Raw genomic sequence first — 18,651 nt, 5'->3', positions numbered from 1 at the left:
TCAGTTTCAAAGACAATGCATAAATTACCAGAGCATTGTGTTTTTGTTTGCATTTGACTGCAAGTATTGTGGTTAATGTAGACATGATTCCTTGCAAAAGGTGTCAGTTTTGTTGCCAGAAAAAAAAGGGGAAAACCCTATTGGTATATTTTGATACTGGCAAAGGAGGTCCCATGATGAAGCCCTCTTGTCGTGGCTGAGCAGACCTCGACATTTGCGTCGAGCCCCTGAACGCGCTGCTTTTGCTGTGCCATCATCACGCGCAACGAGACCCACCCACAGAGAATCACACACGGGGGGATGTTCACACGCGAAAGTTTTATTTGTTATCCAGCAATAGCCCCTCCTGATTTACGTCGAATCACCAAACCCTCCTCCCGCCCCCTCTCCCGTTTCCGGCAACGTTCTGCAAGATGCGGGGCGAACGACTCGGCATTCATTTCACTCGGGGAGGTGGCGGCATTCTTTGAATGACCGCCACCCCCCCCCCCCCCCCCGGTGCCGTTATTTTATTTCGGTTTTTCTTTCCGGTTGCGTTCCCATGACGTACGCACGTGCGTACGTCATGGGAACGAAATCGGAAAACCGGGCACGCATTCGATATACTTCTAATGGGAAAGGGTGCCATTGGCCCCCTTGATGCACACTGACACACGCGCGAATTAATTAACTTATTAAATAACACGACACAAGATACCCACTTAGCAAAAGCAGCACCTACGTGATATTTTGAAATGTACCGATTTTCAATGAGAAAACGTGTACGTGTGTGTCACTCCTTCACATACAGTCCTGGTCACAAAAGCAAAGTTTGTGCGGAACAATAGGCATTTTCTACGCATAATAACTCATAATAAACGTCTTCTTGGTTCTTTCGGTAAAGTCACGTAGAGGGGAAATAATAAAATGAAAAAAATAAAACATAATAAAATAATTCTCACGACGTTTCGGCCACAACGCAAGCAGCCGTCTTCAGGTGAAGAACAGGTCTGTCGGGTAGACAGAGTCTGACTCTTATAAGAATTGTATTGTTTATTTTTATTATTTTATTATTTCCATTCTACGTGACTTTACCGAAAGAACCAAGAAGATGAATTCCTGCAGTCACGAAAGCTTTAAATCGAAATCATAATAAACGTGTTTGGGTCAGATCGCGTTGTCTATAAATGCGTCGTAACCCTCCACCACCCGACACGGCCAATCAGCAAAAAAAAAAAGTGTCACGTTGGACAAAAAACAAAATAGTTCACCACTTTAGCCCACCGATGTGTTGAGTTAATCCACAACATTTACAGTTTTTGTGTTCGACGTTTCGCTGGTAATTTCATCCAGCAATTCGCCCACGTGTTAAAGCAGACATTTTATATACTTTTTAGGCATAAGCAATTTAAAAAATAACACTTACTAGCCAGGGACAAAAATCGTGTTACATTGTGTCATCGTCCCCGGCGTTAGCGGCCGTGAGCGGGAATCGAACTCGGTTCTCCCTCTCCGCCAAACACAAGAACACACCACCACCACCACCATCGTGGTCACAACATTAAATAAACACACATCACAACACCGACTCTCATAGCCAAGCCAGGCCCGTCACAGGCCTCTGTGCCCCGCCAGAACACGCCAACGCACCGCCCCCACTTCGAAAGGTGCCGTTTTTTAATATCGTTATTGTACAACTTGAACATTCACTCGCAAAAAAATACATTGATCAGCGATAAATATACGGGGTCATGTAAAGTGCACCACTGAAAAGTGCCCCCAGCCACTGACCACGCCCCCAGCCAGACCACGCCCCCAGCCAGACCACGCCCCCAGCCACAGACCACGCCCCCAGCCCCTGACCACGCCCCCAGCCCCTGACCACGCCCCAGCCCCTGACCACGCCCCCAGCCACACCCCTGCACCCCAGACCACGCCCCCAGCCGCTGACCACGCCCCCAGCCTCTGACCACGCCCCCAGCCCCTGACCACGCCCCCAGCCACACCCCTGCACCCCAGTCACTGTAGCGGGAACGGGAGCGTGAAGAACCGAGTGGACGATATTCACTGCTTGACACATTCGGGCGGGAGGGTGGGGGGGAAGAAGTAGTAGAAGTAGTAGAAGTAGAAGAAATATAAGTAGGAGAAGAAGAAGTAGAAGAAATAGAAATATAAGAAGAAACATAATCACGATATTCGAGAAGAAAATTCAGGTCCCAACAACAAAAATAAAAATCCACGATAATTTACCCACCCACCCCCCACCACCCACCACCCCGCGTCTCATCTTGTTTTTGGCGTAGTCGTTCGTGCAGTCCCTCATGCTCCGCCGCGTCCCTTCAAACGCTTCCGGCAACTTCTTCCACGTCGCCACACAATCCGGCGTTTTTCGTGAAGACTCTGAGCGGAACCGGCACGGAATGGGGCGTAAGATCGGATTGCGCCGATCGATCGGGATGACGACGAGAATTTATTTCACCATTGGAACCTCAATTTAAAGCTTTCGTGACTGCAGGGATTCATCTTCTTGGTTCTTTCGGTAAAGTCGCGTAGAAGGGAAATAATAAAATAATAAAAATAAAACATATAAAATAATTCTCACGACGTTTCGGCCACAACGCAAGCAGCCGTCCTCAGGTGAAGAACAGGTCTGTCGAGAAGACAAGAGTCTTTATTCAGACTCTGTCTTCTCCATTCTACGTGACTTTATCGAAAGAACCAAGAACATTGGAACCTCCTTTGCCAGTAGCAAAATATGATAATCGTTTTTTTTACACCCTTTTAAATTAAAAATAGGGGGGTTTTCCCTCTTTTTTCTGGCAACAAATCCAACACTTTTTTTTGACAATTTATTTATTTAAAAGTTAAACTCGTTTATCTTCTTGGTTCTTTCGGTAAAGTCGCGTAGAAGGGAAATAATAAAATAAATAAAATAAAACAATAAAACTAAAATTCTCGCCTACTTCTCCGTGAGAATTATTTTATTATGTTTTATTATTTTATTATTTCCCTTCTACGTGACTTTACCGAAAGAACCAAGAAGATGAATCCCTGCAGTCAAGAAAGCTTTAAATCGAAATTTAAAATTTCGTCACATTTATATATTACTTTTCATCGCCCGCACCACTTTCAATTCTTCTATAACACTGGTCAACATACTTTTTCTGGCATAAGGTATTCCAACGGTTTTAATGCTGATTCCAAATCTGGCATTAGTTTTTGTCTATCACATCAGGTTTTTTGAGATATCAAATATTGCCGATAGCATAAAAAATTAACCCGTAAAAACAAAGTTTTTCACTATAAATCCTTTATATGCGTGGCATCGGTTTTATTTTATTATTCATTTCTGTTTTTCTTGAGTAAGAGTTTCATTTTTATCACATTGGTATTTTAAATAAAATATGAATTTTTTTTGTTTCCTAAAAAGTGGAAATTTTTTGAATTTTTTTTTCACGAAAATTAATTGTCACGCACAACGAGTCTGTGTGCAAAATGTCAGCTCGATTGGATCACGGGAAGTGAGTTAAAAAACGACCGAAAGATTTGCACGGTTGTAAGCGCGCAAGCAAGCAAGCAAGTGAACTTAATATAAAGGATTTAAAAATGAGATGTGATAGAGCAAATCTGAGATCAGATTTGGAATCCGCACCCTGTGAAATTAGTCTAAAACAGCTGCAAAAATCCAGGCCAGAAAAAAATGTTTTTTTTTTGTTGACCAGTGTTATTACGTTTCATTATATAGATTTTTCCCCCTAAGATGATGGGGGGGGGGGGGGGGTAACCGCTATCGCTGCATCTCAAGGTCCCAAGGAGGTCGCGGGGCGAGGGGTGGTTTACGTGTTTTGACGTCCTTCGTTCTGTAAGAAAATCTCCTTGAGTTGTCGAATCTTCGCCTCGTCCACGAGGATGAACAGAGCTGCGGGGGCAACGGACAGACCGGGAGCACGGGGAAACATCAACGGCGATCGTAGCGTTGTCGTCGTTATCTCGAGTGCCGTGAGCGACCCGGGTTCGATTCCCGCTCACGGCCACCAACACCGGTGACGATTGTCTGAAGCTGTCCTGGGCCCCCCTCCCCTAGGTCGACTCGGCCTTAAATGAGTAACCTGGTTCGGTGTCTAGTAAACATCGCCGCCGGGGAGACAAAGGCGGCCGGGTGTGGTGGTGCTGGCCACCCACCCCCTCGTGTGCCACAGTGCCGGCCTTCATAGGTGATGCTGCTACTCGCTAACAGCACTACACACAGGAGGAGATGTTTGTTGTGACTCTGTGTGTGTGTGTCAGCTGTGTCAACTTGGCAACAGGTAACTCGCAACACCCGGGTCTGTCCCGTGACCTCCTGCAAGCAGGGAGCCCTCCACGCGTGACGCGACAGCTTCAAAATGTGCCGTGATGACGTCACCGACACTTACGGCCGTTGCCGTTTTGGTTTTGCGACGTTTGGATTAACAGCGACGTGTTGACAACGACAGTGGTGTCGGTGGTTATGATGATTGCGTTGCTATTAATGCTGGCGATGGTAATTAAATTCTGGTGCCGATGGTAGTTATGGAGAGATGTTAACTACCTCGACTGGTCATACAAGATGTCGTGGGTTCGATCCCGACCCCTGACGATGCCTGCTGCTGTATATTTGGAGTTTGCGTGTCTCTCTCATCATCATCATCACGGTGGCTAGGAGATGTTAACAGCCTCGCCTGGTGTGCAGGAGGTCGTGGGTTCGATCCCGACCCTGACGCCTGCTGCGTATTTGGAGTTTGCGTGTCTCTCTCATCATCATAATCATCATCACGGTGGATAGGAGATGTTAACTACCTTGCCTGGTGTGCAGGAGGTCGAGGGTTCGATCCCGACCCTGACGCCTGCTGTATATTTGGAGTTTGCGTGTCCCTCTCTCTCTCTCTCTCTCCCCGTGGTCGCGTTAGATTTTTGTCCGGGCCCTCTGGTTTTTCCCCCCGCGTTTAGAATCGACGTCACGTGTTTCAAATATTCGGCTACAAGTTTCCACGTGATTTGGTTGAGCAGTCACTTGCGATGGCCACGTCGCGTCTGCAAAAAAAACAGCCACGTAGCTCGGTGGGCCTTACCTGGCAAAATAAAAAAAATTGTTTCGTTTATTTATAGCGGCGATCCTATTCGTGCGCACGATGCCAGCGGCACGTTCAGGCGGTACAAATGTCGCGCTCTGCTGGCCACTAAAATGACATCGCCGTCGCTGAGTGGCGACTGGCGGCTGTTGTTGCGAGCGTGTTTGTGCGCTTGTACGTACCCTGGACAGAGTGCCATATACATTCTAAATAGAGTAGAGTAGAGTGCGCGTACTGTGTGCGCGTACTGCGTTTCAAGTACTGCGTTTCAAGTACAGTAAAACCTTGGAATGCGAGTAACTTGGTCTGCGGGTGTTTTACAAGACGAGCTAATTTTTTTAATTAATATTAATTTGATAAACGAGCGAGGTCTTGCAATACGAGCAGTACGTACTATACGCTTTGTCTGCCGAGCGTCACGTGATCACAACTGATGTACGAGTGCTTTGATATACGAGTGCTTTGGATTATAAAACACGTTTCCGGAACGAATTATGCTCGCAATCCAAGCTTTTACTGTACTACGTTTCGAGTGCTGCGTGTGCTCACTGCTCACGAGTGCGTACTGCGCGTGTGCGCGTACTCCTCGTGCGTGTGTTCGCAGTGCATGTGGGTACTGCGCGTGCGTACTGTTTGTGTGTGAGCGTACTGTTTGCACGTACTGCGCACTGCGCATACTGCACGTACTCCACGTACTGCATACTGAGTGCTGTACTTACTGCGTGTGCATACTGCGTGTGCGTACTGCGTGTATTGCGGGTACCGAGCGCACACTGCGTGCTGCACAACTGCACGTACTCCGCGTACTGCTGCGTGTGCTGCACCTACCCGTGCAGTCGGTGTGCACGGTGCTCTCGTCGTGCGAGAGCACGCGGCACGTCGTGAACACCTTCCTGCCGTCCACCTTGGTGACGTGGGCGTCCAGCAGCACCGTGCTTCTCAGGGACACGGGGCTGCAGCACGGACAGACACACAAAGACAAAGATCCCCCGTGTAGCCTTGGCATACTGTAGGGGCAAGTGCTGTCAGCGAGCACCGATGAAGGCCGGAACGGCACACGAAGGGGTGGGTGGCCAGCACCACGCCCGACCGCCTTTGTCTCCCCGGTGGCGATGTTTACTACACACCGCACCAGGTACTCATTTGAGGCTGAGTCGACCTCGGGGAGGCCCAGGACCGGTTCAGATAATCGTCACCGGTGGTGGCCATAAGCAGGAATCGAACTCAGGTTGCCGGGTTCATAGCACGCCAACCGCTACACTACCGCTTCCCACCCAACAACAACCGCCATTTGCCACTAAGTGGCGGTGACGTCACCACGACGCTTGTGCCAGGCCATGTGCATGTTGAGGCCACGTGAAGTGTCGAACGCCCGCTGGCAGGAGGTCACGGGGCAGACCCAGGTGCCACGGGTCGACTGACTGAGATGACCGAGATGACTGGCTGATGCACCACCTGTGCCCCCTACTGTACCAACTTGCTGTGCTTTAGCCACCCGGCGCTCCGCTCGTTGTTGTGAGCGTCGCTCCTCCACCCTCCGTTGTCGTTGGAGGGCGACTGCCTCCAACTGCCCAGTAGCGTCCTTCACGAGCCTCCTCCACAGAGGCCGATCTTGACACCGCTGGTACCAGTCATCGTCAAGTCCACTCAGCTCCACGTCCTCTTGTACCACATCACTCCATCTCTTCTCTAGCCCGTGCCGCGCCCGTCTAGCCCCCTCGATCCGGCCGAACAAAAGCTGTTTAGGCATGTGGTGGCTGGGCATGCGGGCTACATGACCCAGCCAACGCAGACTTGCCTGCCGGAGGAGCTCACCGATGGGACTTTGCCCACATCTTCCAAGGATTTGTGAGCTCCTCACACAATCCAGCCTGGTTAAACCCAGGATGGATCGTAGGCAGGCCAGCCTAAATGTTTCCAACCGGCGAAGATGCTCCATTAGGGGGGTCCACGTTTCGCAAGCGTATAGAAGGGAGGGAATGACTGTGGCCGAGAAGACTTGAAGCTTCGTGCGGAGCGACAGACCAGGTAGCTTCCACACAGCGTTACGCAACCGATGAAAAGATATTGCCGCTCGACCGATTCGGAGCGAGACCTCTGGAGCCGGTCATACACACAGACACACAGATAAAGGTCCCCCACCGTGTAGCCTTAACCAGACCGTGCTTACCGCGAGTTGAGTGTGTGCAATAGCTCGCGATGGCGACCGGCCACGAACGATCGATCGTTAAAAACACGCGGTTCGCCCGATATACTGATCGGCGGGCTGACGGGCGGGCTGACGGGCGGGCAGACGGGCGGGCTGCAACAACACGCACCTCCGATAGTCGATGTTGAGGTTCGCCGTCATGATCCTCCCGGCGACTTTGCGTGCGCAGGTGCCGGCTATCCCGTCGATGAGCGCGGCCAGAGCACCGCCGTGGACCAAGCTGTGATTGGGGAGACACCGAGCGGGGGGCGGGAGAGTGGGGGGGGCGTCGGCAGGATGAGGGAGGGCAAGGGGCGGACGTACGTACGTGGAACTGCTTTCGAACCGTACGTAGCCTACGGTGCTAATCGGAGGTGCGCGGGAAAGGCAACAAACAACAAACTAAACAACAAAAATCTGTTTCGATTTAAAGCTTTCGTGACTGCAGGGATTCATCTTCTTGGTTCTTTCGGTAAAGTCACGTAGAAGGAAAATAATAAAATAATCGTCACTGGTTGGCCCGTGAGCAGGAATCGAACCAATATCTCAACAATATCACCACCACAAAGATGCCCCGTATAGCCTTAACAGACTGTAGGGGCAAGTGCTGTTAGCGAGCACCTATGAAGGCCGGCACGGCACACGAGTGGGTGGGGTGCCCAGCGCCACGCCTGACCGCCTTTGTCTCCCCAGTGGCGATGTTTACTACACACCGCACCAGGTACTCATTTGAGGCCGAGTCGACCTAGGGGAGGTCCAGGACCGGTTCAGATAATCCTCGCCGGCGTTGTCCGTGAGCGGGAATCGAACCCGGGTCGCCGGGTTTTGTAGCGGAGCGTAGCGCTAGCTGCTACACCACTGCTCCCCGCACACGCACACACACGCCACACACGCACACACCACACACCCACACGCACACACACACGCACACACACGCACGCACACACACACACGCACACACCACACACACACACCCACAAACACGCACACACACACGCACACGCGCACACACGCATGCACACGCGCACGCACACACACACGCACACACCACACGCACACACACACGCCACACACGCCACACATGCACACACACACACACACCACACACGCACACACACACGCACACACGCACACACACCCACACACACGCACACGCACACACACACCACACACGCCACACACGCACACACGCACACCACACGCACACACCACACGCACACACACACGCCACACATGCACACACACACACCACACACGCACACACGCACACACACACGCACCCAGGAAAGCCCTCGAGCAGCGGCCCCGGCTGGAAGATGCAGACGGTGCGTCGCTCGCCACCGCTGTGGAAGGCGGCGTACTCGAAGCCGGCGCCCACCACATCCGTGTTGCGCGTCAGCAGACGCTCCGGCCGCGGCTTGCGGGGACGCGCGCGGTACTCTGAGATGGGACACGCGCACGGGGGGTGGGGGGGGAGGGGCGTGGTGGTGGGTTGGGGGGGGGGGTACGTGGAGGGACGGCGGGGGGGGTAGTGAGTGATGATGGAGGGGAGGTATTGACGGGGCCACGGAACTCCTCTGCAGAGGTCGCAACCGGGTACCCGATACCCGTACTCTACCCGATACCCGTATTCTACCCGATACCCGTACCCTACCCGATACCCTACCCGATACCCTACCCGATACCCGTACCCTACCCGATACCCGTACCCTACCCGATACCCGGCTACCCGTACCCGGCCGGGTACGGGTAGCCGTTTGCGACCCTGGTGCGGCCGGGTACGGGTACGGGTAAGGAATCAAAACCCGTTTGCGACCTCTGCTCCTCTGCCAGGTTAGGCAACACGCGGTGGCTGGGAGATGCTAACGCCCTCGCCTGGTATACAGGAGGTCGTGGGTTCGATCACGACCCCTGACGCCTGCTGCTGCTGTATATTTCTCTCTCCCCCGTGGCCGCGTGGATTTTTCTCGGGGTCCTCCGGCTTTGTCCCCTCCACGTTTAGAATCGACGTCACTCGTTTCCGAGTTGTTCGGCTTCTGCTACAACGACGACAACGGCGACGAGCTGCTTCGGCGGGCTCTCATTCGTGGCCGGGTCGCTTCTGAAAAAGAAGCTACGTGGATTGCTGCAGAGGTATCCCGTTACTCGGTATGCCGTTACCCGCTATGCCGTTACCCGCTATGCCGTTACCCGCTATGCCGTTACGTCTGCTGGTGGGGGAGCCAGGTAGAAGGGGGGTCAGTAGACAGAGTGAGACATCTACTAGTGGGGGGGGGGCAGGTAGGAGGGGGTCAGTAGACAGAGTGAGACATCTACTAGTGGGGGGGGGGGCAGGTAGGAGGGGGTCAGTAGACAGAGTGAGACATCTACTAGTGGGGGGGGGCAGGTAGCAGGGGGGGTCAGTAGACAGAGTGAGACGTCTACTAGTGGGGGGGGGGGCAGGTAGGAGGGGGTCAGTAGACAGAGTGAGACATCTACTAGTGGGGGGGGGGGCAGGTAGGAGGGGGTCAGTAGACAGAGTGAGACATCTACTAGTGGGGGGGGGGCAGGTAAGAGGGGGGTCAGTAGACAGAGTGAGACGTCTACTAGTGGGGGGGGGCAGGTAGGAGGGGGTCAGTAGACAGAGTGAGACGTCTACTAGTGGGGGGGGGCAGGTAGGAGGGGGTCAGTAGACAGAGTGAGACATCTACTAGTGGGGGGGGGGCAGGTAGTGGGGGGGGGGTCAGTAGACAGAGTGAGACATCTACTAGTGGGGGGGGCAGGTAGTGGGGGGGAGGGTCAGTAGACAGAGTGAGACATCTACTAGTGGGGGGGTGGGGGCAGGTAGAAGGAGGAGAACCAGGTAAAAGGGAGGAGCCCGGGCTAAGGGGATAAAGGGGAACCTGGATGGAAGAGGAGGGGTGAGAGACCTAAGGAGAGTCAGGTAGAAAGGCTCCTGGGCCGGAGAGACACAGGAGGCTACGGGTGGAAGAGCACGAGGTAACCTGGACGAAGGCCGAGGGAGCCGGGAGAGAGGGCTAAGAGACGGGGCGTAGCGAGCACTCGCGACGAAACGGAGAGTAGTGCGGACGTTGACGTGAACATTCAAGCAGCCCTGAATGTTCGACCCTGGCCTCCTCCGTCCCGAGTCTACAACCCCACAGGGCATCACGAAGCACGGCTCGACACCGTTACCCGTCTTCTTGGTTCTTTCGGTAAAGTCGTCACGTAGAAGGGAAGTAATAAAATAATACAAATAAAACATAATAAAACAATTCTCACGACGTTTCGGCCACAACGCAAGCGGCCGTCCTCAGGTGAAAACCAGGTCTATCAGACGCTGTTGCCTCGACAGACCTGGTTTTCACCTGAGGACGGCCGCTTGCGTTGTGGCCGAAACGTCGTGAGAATTATTTTATTACTTCCCTTCTACGTGACTTTACCGAAAGAACCAAGAAGATGAATCCCTGCAGTCACGAAAGAAGCTTTCAATCGAAATTTAACCGTTACCTGTGTCGAGGTGCAATTCACGACCCCGAGGCAGGTTGACGTTAGGGGCTCATGCCACGTTTATTGAAGGGCTTACGCCGGATCAAAAACCCCCCTAGCCAATAGGGGACAGGGGACTGGGATCCCTACACCCCGTCCAACGCGGCTCTCCACCCTGCCCCGGGACCACCCCCAACCTCGGCCGTTCGGGCGGAGTAGCCTCCCCTGGCCTCGTGTGAGGACCAACTACCCCGAGTTCCCCACTCCTACCCCCGACGAACCCCGGTCACATCCCGGGTCCCCCTTTAAATAGCCCCCTGGGGAACATGACGTCACGTCCCGCGACGACGCCGCTCTCTCCGAGGGCGCGCGTGACGTGATGTCACCCGCTACGCCTCTACGCCCGCTACATAAAAAGCAGCTTCGTGGTTTTAGGTGTCCTTGCCCTCCCCCCCTCCCCCCCACGCTCACTGGTCTCGTGCAGGATAGTGCGGTTGTAGGAGGGCACCCTCTCCCAGCCGGAGCCTCCGCCCTGGGGCGTGCGCGCCAGGTACGCCTGGTACAGCGCCAGCGTGCGCTCCGTCCAGCTGCCGTTGGGCAGGCTGTAGTCGTGCGGCTCGGCGAGCGACGACGACGGAGATGCCGCCGCCGCCGCCGTCACCGCCGCCGGATCACCGGCTTCTCCGGAAGCGGCCCGCTGGAGGAGTGGGACCACAAAGGCACGGAGACATACGATATAGACGCATGTCCTCCCACCATGTAGTCTACGCGCAGGGGAGTCGGGGCAAGTGCTGGGCACGCACGGACGGCTCACACGCGTAGATGTCCCCGTGTTGGTTTGTAGACTGTTGGGGGTGATCTCTCACACACACACGCACGCAGATAAAGACAAAGATCCCCGTGTAGCGTTTTAACAGACGGTTGTGGCGAGCGCAGTGCCACACAGAGACAACAAAGATCCCCCGTATAGCCATAGCAGACTGTAGGGGCAAGTGCTGTTAGCGAGCACCTATGAAGGCCGGAACGGCACACGAGGGGGTGGGTGGCCAGCACCACGCCCGACCGCCTTTGTCTCCCCAGTGGCGATGTTTACACACCGCACCAGGTACTCATTTAAGGCTGAGTCGACCTAGGGGAGGCCCAGGACCGGTTCAGATAATCGTCACTGGTGTTGGCCGTGAGCGGGAATCGAACCCGGGTCGCCAGGTTCATAGCGCAGCGCGCTAAACGCTTCACTACCGCTCCCCACCCACACAGAGACACTCACATCCAGACACACAGAGAGACACACACATACAGAGGCACTGATATATACACAGAGACAAAGACAGAGAAACTCACATACAGACACAGAGAGAGACACACACACACACAGAGACACTCACATACAGACACACAGAGAGACACACACACACAGAGGCACTCACAGACAGACAGAGAGACACACACAGAGACACTCACATACAAACACACAGAGAGAGAGACACACAGAGAGAGACACACACACAGAGGCACTGATATATACACAGAGACAAACAGAGAAACTCACATACAGACACAGAGAGAGAGACACACACACACAGACAGACACAGAGGTAGCCACAGACACATTCACATACATACATACCGACACACACACACAGATCAAAGACAAACACACAGACAGACATACACGTAGTGATACTGACATACACACATACACAAAAGAGAAAGATTAAAACTACTTTTCGGGGTAAACCCCGTTAGTGAGTAGCAGCACCTATGACACCACAACAAGCACTCCATTTGAGGCCGAGTCGACCTAAGTGGAGGCTCAGAACCGGTTCAAATATTCGCTACTGGTTGTTGTTGGTCGTAGAGTTGGGGGGGCAGGTGGGTTCGTAACGCAGTGCGCTAACCACTGCGCCACCGCTCCCGGTACAACACAGGTAAAACCCCGGCTATTATTATTAACGCTTTTGGCAATACCAATACACCGCCATTCGCCACGAAGTGGCGGTGACGTCACCACGGCGTCTGTGCCAGGCCAGGTGCACTTTGAGGCTACCACGCTCGCTGACAGGTCACGGGACAGACCCACCTGTGCCCGCTACTGTGCCACAACTTGCTGCGTTTTAGCCGCTCGGCTCGTTGTTGTGAGAGCGTCGCTCCTCTGCCCTCCGTTGTTGTTGGAGGGGCGACTGCCTCCGACTGTTCAGTAGCCTGTGCCAGGCTAGGTGCACTTTGAGGCGACAACAACAACCGCCATTCGCCACTCAGTGGCGGCGACGTCACCACGGCAGTCTGTGCCAGGCTAGGTGCACGTTAAGGCCACGTGAAGTGTCGAACGCCCGCCGGCAGGAACGGTCACGGAACAGACCCAGGTGGTGCCATGGGGTGGACAGAGTGAGATGACTACTGGCCCAATGCACCACCTGTGCGCCCCCTCCCGCGTCAACTACTGTGCCGTGCGCGCACACACGCACACACACGCACACACACACGCACACAGACAAAGATCCCCGTATAGCCTTAACAGACTGTAGGGGCAAGTGCTGTTAGCGAGCACCTATGAAGGCCGGAACGGTACACACACGCACGCACACACACGCACGGACACACGCGCACGGACACACGCGCACATACGCACACGCGCGCACGCACGCACATACACAAGCACACACTCACGCACGCACATACACACACGCCCACACGCACGCACACACACACGCGCACGCACACACACACACACGCACGCACAAAGACAAAGATCCCCGTATAGCCTTAACAGACTGTAGGGGCAAGTGCTGTTAGCGAGCACCTATGAAGGCCGGAACGGTACACACACGCACACACACACGCAAGCACGCGCACATACGCACACGCGCGCACGCACGCACATACACACACACGCACGCACACACACGCGCACACAAACACACACGCACGCACACACGCACGCATGAGCGCACACACACGCACACACACGCGCACGTCAACATCCAGGAATGTCTGAGAGAAATAATCTTGACATCGATACGGGTGGGAGGGGTGTGTGTGTGTGTTGGGGGGGGAGAGGAAATGTCGTGAGCTCCCATCGGCGTCACGCTGGGTCCCTACACTGGCACAGAGGTCACGCCGTCTTGTTCATAGATGGGGGGGGGGGCTTCAAATACAATGTTAACGCTTAAATTATGGCACTATCAGTTCTTGATTTGAAACTTTCGTGACTGCAGGGATCCATACGCTTTGGTTCTTTCGGTAAAGTCACGTGGGTAGAAAAATAACACAATAAAAATAATATACCACAAAATAAAAATCATATATTTGTTATCCTGTATATCGCACCGCACGGTAAACACACTGGGTCTCGTATCACAAAGGTGGGATAGGTGGGGAGGTTGGGGGCAAAAAACCTGCATCTTTAGTGAAACAAATATTAGAAGAATACGGGGGTTTTACCCTTTCTGGCAATATAACACAGGAGGTGTTATGATGTCCAAACACCAAATAGCTAATTTCTTTACACGCTTTCTATGAACTCACTCTGTTGTTGTTGTATCCTCCAATCTTGTAAATACACTTTTACCCACTTATCATAAAAAAATAAATAAAACGAACTTTTTACACGCTTTCTATTAACTCACTGTTGTTGTTGTATCTTCAAATCTTGTAAATAAACTTTTACCCACTTCCCAATGCGGTATTGAATGCAAACTTGGTATAGTTATGTCTTACTGATGACAATACCATATTCTATCATAAAAAATAAATACATTTTTTTAACAATCTTTTTACACGCTTTCTATTAACTCACTCTGTTGTTGTTGTATCCTCAAATCTTGTAACTCTATTTTAACCCACTTCCCAATGTGGTGCAGACTGCAAACTTGGTATACTTATGTCTTACTGATGACAATACTATATTCTATCATAAAAAATAAAAAAATAAATTTCAACAACCTTTTACACGCTTTCTATTAACTCACTCTGTTGTTGTCGTATCCTCAAATCTTGTAACTCAAATTTAACCCACTTCCCAATGTGGCATCGATTGCAAACTTGGTATAGTTATGTCTTACTGATGACTATATTCTATCATAAAAAATAAATACAACATTTAAACGATCTTTTTACACGCTTTCTATGAACTCACTCTGTCTGTCGTTGTCGTATCCTCAAATCTTGTAACTCAAATTTAACCCACTTCCCAATGTGGCATCGACTGCAAACTTGATATACTTATGTCATACTGATGACAATAATATATTCTATCATAAAAAAACATTTTGATTGCTCTTTTTACACGCTTTCTATTAACTCACTGTTGTTGTCGTTGTCGTATGCTCAAATCTTGTAACTCAATTTAACCCACTTCCCAATGTGCTATCGACTGCAAAACTTGGTATACTTATGTCACACTGATGACAAAACGATATTCTATCATAAAAACATTTTGAAACATTATTTTTTACATGTTATGTTTCGGCTTGGCTCTAATTGTCCACGCTCAAAACTGACTTTGGCTGTAAATCACCACGGCCCCCTTACGTTGTGGCAAACTTCGGGGCCACTTCCTGGAGTCGTGGAGTTCTTCCATTACTAGTACATTTCATTAAAGCGTGTTTTTAAAAAAGTTTTTTTTAAATATTACTTACTGTTGCTGTGCCAGTGTGGCAACTCCACATTACCATGGCGGGGTACGAGTCCGCCCAGAGGGCAACCAATGTCGATTAACCTCGCAAGCGCCCACTCGTTTTTTTTGTTTGTAATCGACGATTACAAACAAAATACACAAAATCGCGCGGCCGCTAACTCACATCACGTCATTCCTGTCACCATTGGAAGTTATTCACCGGTCTCCCGCCACAGTAACGTGGAATGTCCACCGCTGTTGTTGCAGGGCCCGCCCTCAACCTCTCCCCCACACACCCCTCACCACACCAGCGGATACTTCTGGAGCGGATTAAGAAAACTTTTAAAACGACCGTGAGAGGTCATTTGGTGCATTACGGGGTACAGAGAGACGCGTGTTGCATAACCACCAACCACCACCACCACCACAACAAACCATCACCACCACCAACCATCACCACAACCATCACCACCACCAACCATGACCACCACCACAACCAACCATCACCACAACCAACCATCACCACAACCAACCATCACCACAACCATCACCACCACCAACCATCACCACAACCAACCATCACCACAACCAACAAACCATCACCACCAACCAACCACCACCACCACCACAACCAACCATCACCACAACCAACCATCACCACAACCATCACCACCACCAACCATCACGACAACCAACCATCACCACCACCATCACCACAACCAACAAACCATCACCACCACCAACCATCACCACAACCATCACCACAACCAACCATCACCACAACCAACCATCACCACAACCAACCAACACCACAACAAACCATCACCACAACCAACCATCACCACAACCAACCATCACCACAACCATCACCACCACCAACCATCACCACAACCAACCATCACCACAACCAACAAACCATCACCACCAACCAACCACAACCAACAAACCATCACCACCACCAACCACCACCACCACAACCAACCATCACCACAACCAACAAACCATCACCACCACCAACCAAACATCACCACCACCAACCAACCATCACCACAACCATCACCACCACCAACCATCACCACAACCAACCATCACCACAACCAACCAACCATCACCACCACCATCACAACTAACCATCACCACCACCAAACAACCACCACCATAACCAAACAACACCACCACCAACCAACAAACCATCACCACTACCACAACCATCACCAAACAACCACCACCACAACCATCACCACCACCAACCAACCATCACCACCACCAAATCACCACCACAACCATCACCACCACCACAACCATCACCACCACAACCATCACCACCACAACCATCACCACCACCACAACCAACCATCACCACAACCAACCATCACCACAACCAACCATCACCACCACCACAACCAACCATCACCACCACCACCACCACAACCATCACCACCACAACCAACCATCACCACCACCACCACCACATCCAACCATCACCACCACAACCAACCATCACCACCACCACCACCACATCCAACCATCACCACCACCACAACCACTACAACCAACCATCACCACCACCACAACCATCACCACCACCACAACCATCACCACCAACCATCACCACCACAACCAACCATCACCACCACCACCACCACATCCAACCATCACCACCACCACAACCACCACAACAAATCATCACCACCACCACAACCATCACCACCACCAACCAACCATCACCACAACCACCACAACCATCACCAAATCACCACCACAACCATCACCACCACCACAACCAACCATCACCACCACCACATCCAACCATCACCACAACCACCACCACCACCACCACAACCACCACAACCAACCATCACCACCACCACAACCATCACCACCACCACAACCATCACCATCACCACAACCACCTCCACAACCACCCCCACAACCACCCCCACAACCATCACCACCACCACAACCATCACCACCAAATCACCACCACAACCACTACCACCACAACCATCATCATCACCACCACCACCACAACCAACCATCACCACCACCACCACAACAACCACCACCACCACCACACCTGGGACTGGAGTTGAACCGACCGCGGCCTGGTCGTCGTCGTCGTCATCGTCATAATCCGCGGCACCGCAGCCAAGCGGCAAATCGTCCTCGGCCGCAGCATCGCCGGAGATTGCGGCCAGAGAGAAACAAAATAAAGGAAAGTTAAACACCCCCACCCCCCACCACCACCACCACCGTCGCTTATTGATTAACTAATTAACTAACTAACGGAAGCTTCAATCAAGCCGCGCCAACAACCTGTCAACCCAAGTCAGCTAAGTGACCGGCCGGCTCGAGTCACGTGGTGGGGAGGGGGGCGTGAACGTCGCCACATGTCAACGCCCACTTCCGCCCGACGACGCGCTTGGCCACACCTACTTCCGCCCGACGCCGCTTAGCCACGCCTACTTCCGCCCACTTTCGCCCGACGCCACGCCTACTTCTGCCCGCCGCCGCTTAACCACGCCTACCTCCGCCCACTTCCGCCCGACGCCACGCCTACTTCGACAATGACCACGCCCACCCCGGGCCCACCTCTATAAAGAGAGAGAGGATGGCCACGCCCCCCAACCACCACCAAGACACGCCCACTCGCGGTGACGTCACTCCCACTGGGCTTGGCCACGCCTACACTGAATTATGAAACTCCACCTCGTGACATTACGTAATAGCCCCTCCCCCCCCCCCCCTTTTGATGAACCCACCGCCCACTCCTGATGACGTCACGCCGAGTGGTCCACGCCCACATCTCCCCCCCCACTTCGTGACGTCACGATTTAGCTCCTCCCCCTCCCTCTGCCCACCCACCCGCCCCGCGACAGAATGATTGATAAATTATGTTAATGCTGAGAGGGGCCAATCAGCGTCAAGGGCTCACAAGTGACGTCATCACATCTACCAACTCTATCTCAGGAACGAATCAGGAGGATTTCTCCACGAATCTGGCTGTCGCCTGATGATGCCGGTTGAAATTACTGGCGAAACGTCGGTACTCAGTTTGTAAATGTTGTGGCTTTGCTCTCCAACACACAACCGGTGTGCTGTACTAGTATACTACACTATACACTACACTATACACTACACTACTATACACTACACGATACACTACACTACTACACTACTACACACTACACTATACACTACACTACTATACACTACACTACTATACACTACACTACTATACACTACACTACTATACACTACACCAGGGGTCCTCAAACTTTTTAAACAGGGGGCCAGTTCACTGTCCCTCA

General features: G+C 52.4%; 1 protein-coding gene across 1 annotated transcript; it reads right to left on the bottom strand.

Moving 5' to 3' along the window:
• Window positions 1–299: 299 nt before the first annotated feature.
• On the bottom strand, window positions 300–17,710 carry LOC144717325 (acyl-coenzyme A thioesterase THEM4-like). The gene is made up of 7 exons (XM_078592808.1): window positions 17,418–17,710; window positions 11,197–11,422; window positions 8,538–8,697; window positions 7,388–7,498; window positions 5,898–6,022; window positions 3,820–3,898; window positions 300–2,379 (listed from the first exon to the last, which is right to left on the bottom strand). The coding sequence occupies exons 1-7, from the start codon at window positions 17,517–17,519 to the stop codon at window positions 2,319–2,321; spliced, it is 864 nt and encodes a 287-aa protein (XP_078448934.1). The 5' UTR covers window positions 17,520–17,710; the 3' UTR covers window positions 300–2,318.
• Window positions 17,711–18,651: the final 941 nt, after the last annotated feature.

The sequence above is a fragment of the Lampetra planeri genome, chromosome 3 (genome assembly GCF_965212315.1).
Source record: "Lampetra planeri chromosome 3, kcLamPlan1.2.h2, whole genome shotgun sequence".
Classification (NCBI taxonomy): domain Eukaryota; kingdom Metazoa; phylum Chordata; class Hyperoartia; order Petromyzontiformes; family Petromyzontidae; genus Lampetra; species Lampetra planeri.
This window is presented reverse-complemented; position numbering and strand designations above follow the sequence as displayed.